This window comes from Ahaetulla prasina, chromosome 6 (genome assembly GCF_028640845.1).
Source record: "Ahaetulla prasina isolate Xishuangbanna chromosome 6, ASM2864084v1, whole genome shotgun sequence".
Classification (NCBI taxonomy): Eukaryota; Metazoa; Chordata; class Lepidosauria; order Squamata; family Colubridae; genus Ahaetulla; species Ahaetulla prasina.
In genome coordinates this window covers 35,032,137-35,038,136 of record NC_080544.1, presented here as the reverse complement: position 1 = coordinate 35,038,136, position 6,000 = coordinate 35,032,137, and the positions used below count along the sequence as shown (strand labels likewise).

The following is a 6,000-nucleotide window of genomic DNA, read 5'->3' as shown; positions in this document are numbered from 1 at the left end:
GTACACTTGGTACTGCCCTCTCCCGTAATGGCGGCCAAGCGCCGCCTTCTCTTCTTCTTCTTCCAACTCCTCAACGGACTTTTGTGAACTCTAATGGTAGATTCCTATTTAGCCCCTCTGTGTGCCCGCCCCCGCTCTTTCCTTCAAACGGCGCCTCCTATTGGTTGCGGTCTGGCGTCCATGCCAATCAGGAAGCGGCTTCCATGGAGGAAGGGAATAAATACAAGATGGCTGCTCATATAAAACCAGGCGTCGGGCTTCTCCCTGGTGATGGAGGAATAGAGGCTTTAATCCGCGCGGCCCGTATTATAGGTCGCTGCTGCTCGGAAGGGCGCCCGAAGAGGGGAGGGGGCCTTAGGCCGCCGCTAGGTACAGCCGCCTCTGGTCGCCCCTTGGCTTGCGGGGCCGAGGGGTGCTTTCCTAAGGCCAGGCCGGGGTCCTGCCACCTCCTTCCTCCCCGAGCCTCTGGGGGTTCTCTCCCTGCTGGGCCGGGCTGTAGCTACATCTCCTTCCGGCCATGGCGGTCTCCAGGTTGGTGTCAGGTAGTGGATTTAGGGGAGTGGGAGGTGGCCTTGTGGGTCGGGGCCCTCAGCGCCTGATTTTCTTTCTTACGAGTGGGGCAGGCCTCATGGGGTGGGGGGAGAAAGGCTCCTCATTTGGGTTGTGTGTAGCCCGGCTTTCCTCACGCCTTGGAAAACCGGGGAAAATTGGTTTTGTTTTACGGGCTTTGGGGCCTTCCGCTTTTATTTCAGCCCCGAAGGATCAACCCCGCGTGGCATCCCTTGGTGATCCCCGTAGCCTAACTTTGGAAAGTGTCTTCTAGGGAAAAGGACAGCGGACTGAAATGGGATGATCGAGCCCGGGGGAGTTCATTGTATTTAAGCTGCTGGTGTGTGTCATATCCTGAGAAACGACGGTGGTCCGGATTTTGGAGGGTGCCCTAATCTATTTCCCCCCCCCTTTCCCAATATAATCGAGGAAGGTGGTGTGAGAATGATCTTTTTCCATCTCTCGCCCTGCCCATGCTCCTCGAGTTGTGTTGAACTTGGGATCCTTCCTGCTGCAGAATGTGGTGGTTCATCTCTCTTAAGCTGCTGAAGTTTCAGTTTCATTCGGTTTGCTTATACCTCTTTTTGAGGTTTCCAAGCCAACAGTGTTTTTACAAATGAAGATTTTTTTTTACATAATACCATTTTGTTTGCTGGTTCATACTGTCAATACCTAAGTTCAGAGGGAATCTGAACTGCGTTCTGCTTTGACACATTCCTTAATATGAGTTGAATGGTTCGTTAGCTGGAAAATAAGCTTACCGGGAAGCTGATCATGGAGGAAAGAGAATTGTGTTCATTTATGAAAACCAAAAATTGGGAGTCTTGTAGCACGTACATCAGTTAAGCCGCTCCTTGCATCTGATTAAGAGAGCTTGTAGCTGAGACATGCTTATGCCTTCTAATGAAGCATGTTAGTTGGAAAATATCCTACCAGACTCCTTTTGATATAAAGCTGGTAAATATGCTTGGATTCAAGTAGCCGGCAATGTCAGCTATAGGACAGCTTCAGTGTTGCAATTTAGGTTCTAATATAAAACCATTTTTTTGTTCTGTCACATTTAAAGTGGTTGAGCATCATATCTCAGGTAGAATATCTGACCTTGGTCCTCATTTACTTACAGTCTGTTCTGAACATTGGTGTGCTGCTGCTTGATTACGTATGCTTTAAAAAATTATGCTCTAGTAACCTCCTGTTTGAAGATCATTATTTTTTTCTGATTAGTTATGTTGAACCATAAGGCTATTTCATAGCTTTCCTTCATAGAGCTAATTAATGAAGTTTGTTTCTGACCATTTAAATTCCTCTTATGCTATATTTTTGTATGTTATGAGTTCTTGTTTTTACATGCATTTTAATGCATTTTAATGCCTTTTAATGCCTTTATTGTAGCTTACTACAGTGACTTTAGGAAATTAATTGCTGAGTGGCATTAAAAGTTGTTAAATTCAGTCTTCTAGTGTCTTCACTTATTCATTAAAACAGGGGAAGATCTTTTTGAAGCCTGTGGTGCCCTTAATTGCTAATATAGACAGGAAAATGGGCTGCACTGTGTCGTTGCCACGATCAATTGCCTTGTCTGTTTCAATAACCAAAAGTGAAAATAGTGATGACTTAAGATAGGCTAAGGGTATAGCATTCAGGTTTGAGTTAACCAAAAACTGTTCTTAGCATTTTAATGTTATGGATACAGAGGCTATATTTCATTAAAAGTTTGTATTGACTAAACCAGAACAGGTTCTGTTGAATATAATTTTCAAGGTAGAATGACTGCATTACACATTTTTGTCGTAAGCCTTTTCACTTAATGTAATATTTCATAATGAATATAATAGGTTGGCTGAAGTGCTGTAATGTTCCAATCTTTTACTTGCTTACAAAGTAACAACTTGTGTTGAATACTGTGTTTGGTGTAATAAAGTAGAATATTTCATTATAAATTTTAATGTGAGAATCCATAGTGCAAAATTCTAAACACCTTTATACAAAGGTTTCATATGTGATTGTATTCAAACTTTTAAAAAGCAAGATTTAAAACTAATACAAACTAATGTAACAAAAAGGAATTAAAGAGCTAAAATGTAAGAAAAGCAAAGAAACAGAAAAGAAAAAGTGACTTCTGATTTTTCACAGCATTACGATTACATTTCAACCTCTCTCAAGTTTCTTCTAAAAGGAAAAGATCTAGCTGCAATTGAAGATTAATCTTTAAAATTCTGTATTAGTATATGTATTTGAATTTTAGTTGAATTTTTAAATTTAAGATCTTTATTGATTTTTTAAAATTATTTATTGACTTTATTGATTTTTTGCCTTTATTGATACAGACATCTTATGTCTGTAAGCCACCTAATGGCAAGATGGATGGCATACAAGTCTTATAAATTCAAAAAAATATTTTAACTTGTTTTTTACATATCCACCAAGCATGATAGAATGTCCATATTTTTCACATTTCCAATATTCATTTGAACTGCCTTTATAAAGAGCCAGGTTTGTATAATCGTTAAACTGCCAGCAAGAAACCAGGAGACTGTGAGTTCTAGTCCTGCCTTTAGGGATGTAAGCCAGTTTGGTGGCTTCAGTCCAGCCACTCTCAGCCCATGACTTTAACCTTGACAAAAAGTCATTGGTCAATTTCTATCACAACCAAATGATCAATGTTCATTTGATCCAAAAAAGCAAACTTTGCAGATGCAGGAAAAATGTTAGAAAGGGGAAAAAAAAGCCTTTATGCATTCTAGATCTTATCTCTGAAATATACCTCATTTTATAAACAATTCTCATTAAGATCATGTTGATGATGTTATCCATTCAATCATGCCCAACTCTTGGCGATTCTGTGGGCCAGATCTCTGCATGCCTTTAATTCTTTAAGATTAAAAATTAAAATTCTTCAAGATCATAATATAATGTAAATTTTATCCTGTTAACCCTAAATTTTCCCATTGATCCATCTGTATGTTATAACCAAAATGCTTAGTCCATTTGTCATACATTGTTTAAACTGCTCTTCCTCTGTTTTACATTTCAGCAAAAGTTTATGCAAACTTTTAGCAATTGCACATTCATCACCAGCACACAATTATACTTTGAATTCTGTCTTACTTCATTGTGTACCATAGGTCTTGTTATCCACTTTAAATCTTTCTGATGAGAAACCATTGACAACTAATATTCTTCTGCTGTTAGTTCTTTCTTTGATTTAATTTTAAATTCTTCTTGATGGTTTTTCTATCATTCCCAGTACATGAACCATCTTTGCCTGCTGTTTCTCTTTTATAATATGCTTCTTGAGCTGAGATCCACAGAGATGTTTTTGGACACTATCTGGGTTAATATCTATTACATGTAATCTATTACATTACATTATGCTATTATACATCTTGGCACTATTATACATCTTGGCACAAATGATCTGTCCCAAAAGGATGTGCTTTCTGTGCAGAATGATTTCCAGAGCTTAGGGTATGAACTTAATAGCATAGGTTGTAGGCTTAACTTTTCAGAGGTTTTACCAGTACATAAGGAACAAAAAGGCAAAGGCCAGCGTGTAGTGGAGTTTAATGTGTGGCTAAAGGAGTGGTGTAAAAGGGAATGCTTTGGTTTTATTAGTCATGATGTCTGCAACTGGTCCAATGAAAAATTGTACAAAAGAGATGGATTGCATCCATCAAAGAAAGGGACTGAGTTACTCAGCAATACACTCACAGATTTTCTGGATAAACATTTAAACTGAACAGTGGGGACAGAGAATTAACTGATATAGAAAATTTCTGTCCCCAGCAATCGAAAACTAAAAGGGTTATCAGTGCATGTAACATAGATGTCTGTATGGGTAAGACTATCAACCATGCTATCAAGCAAAACCAAGCATTTAACAGTGAGTGCCGTACCATGTGCACTAAACCAACAGGTGGCAAGAAAGTAGGGGCAGTCAACACAGGTTATGTAGATAGTAAACACAAGATCAATCCAAATGGACTCAAATGTCTATACACCAATGCACAGAGTATGAGGAATAAACAGGGTGAATTAGAAATCCAAGTAAATGAGGGTAGATATGATATTGTTGCCATTACGGAAACTTGGTGGGATGAAACTGACAAATGGAACATACAGATAGAGGATATAAATTATTTAAAAGAAATAGACCAAATAAAAGAGGAGGTGGAGTTGCACTATATATAAGAAATAACTACATCTCTACAGAAATAGAGCACAACAATGATGAAAATCATCTTGAATGTATTTGGGTCAATATAAAAGGGTGAAAACGATATTGCCATAGGTCTATACTATAGGCCACCCAACCAAACAGAGGAAGTAGATGAACTTTTGCTAGTCAGCTAACTAAGGTATGTAGGAAGCACATCACAGTAGTAATGGGGATTTTAACTACCCTGACATCAACTGGGAAACAAACTCTGCACCAAGTGGAAGATCCAACAGGTTCCTAACAAACCTAGCAGACAACTTTGTTTCCCAAAAATAGAGAAGGCGACAAGGATCAGCCATATTGGACTTAATTCTCACTAACAGAGATGAAATGATAGAAGGTGTTGAAGCTACAGGAACCTTGGGGCAAGTGACCACGCAATATTGGAATTCAACATTAAGCAAATACAAGTAGTAGAACAAAGTCAAACTAGAGTCTTGGACTTTAAGAGAGCTAATTTCAATAAACTTAGAGAGAGCTTGAGAAGGATTCAATGGATGAGAATCCTCAGGGGGAAAACAACTCAAGAAGCTTGGGAAATTTTGAAAAGTGAGATTATAAAAGCACAGTCTAACACAATACCAATGAAGAAGAAAAATAGTAGATCTCAAAAGAAACCAGCATGGATGCATAAAGAACTATCTGACAAATTGAAAGACAAAAAGGACAAATATAAAAAGTGGAAAGAGGGGCAAATAACTAAGGCAGAATATCAGCAAATAGCCCGAGCCTGTAAAGATGAAGTGAGGAAAGCTAAGGCTCACAATGAACAAAGGCTAGCGACAAAAGTAAAAATAACAAAAAGCTTCTTCCAACATGTTAAAAACAAGAAAAAGTCAAGGAAACAATTGGCCCATTGCTGGGAGAAAGTGGCAAGAAGATGACAAGCAACAGGAGAAAGCAGATCTACTTAACTCATATTTTGCATCTGTCTTTACACAAAAGGAAAAACAATCCAACCTATCAAAAACAGCACTACAAAAACAGATTAGAAACACAAGTTAAAATAGGGAAGAAAATGGTAAGTGAACACCTGTCTACCCTAGACGAGTTCAAATCACCAGGACCGGATGGATTACACCCCAAGGTTCTGAAGGAACTGGCAGGCGTGATCTCAGAACCACTGAACTATATCTTTCAAAGATCCTGGAGCACAGGGAGCTGCCAGAGGACTGGAAAAGAGCTGATGTAGTTCCCATCTTCAAAAAGGAAAAAAACAGATCCAGGAAACT

At 38.9% G+C, this 6,000-nt stretch overlaps 1 protein-coding gene across 3 annotated transcripts in view; it reads left to right on the top strand.

Annotated features, from left to right (window-relative positions):
- Positions 1-205: 205 nt before the first annotated feature.
- The window catches only part of BTAF1 (B-TFIID TATA-box binding protein associated factor 1), a 71,562-nt gene continuing 65,767 nt past the window's right edge, over positions 206-6,000 (top strand). For 2 of the 3 annotated variants that reach the window (XM_058187885.1, XM_058187884.1), the window contains exon 1: positions 207-531. In XM_058187885.1, the coding sequence (XP_058043868.1) occupies positions 518-531 (14 nt within the window). In that variant the 5' untranslated portion in view covers positions 207-517. Of the gene's footprint in view, positions 532-6,000 lie in introns of all 3 variants that reach the window. The other variant, XR_009155693.1, reaches the window with a different exon arrangement.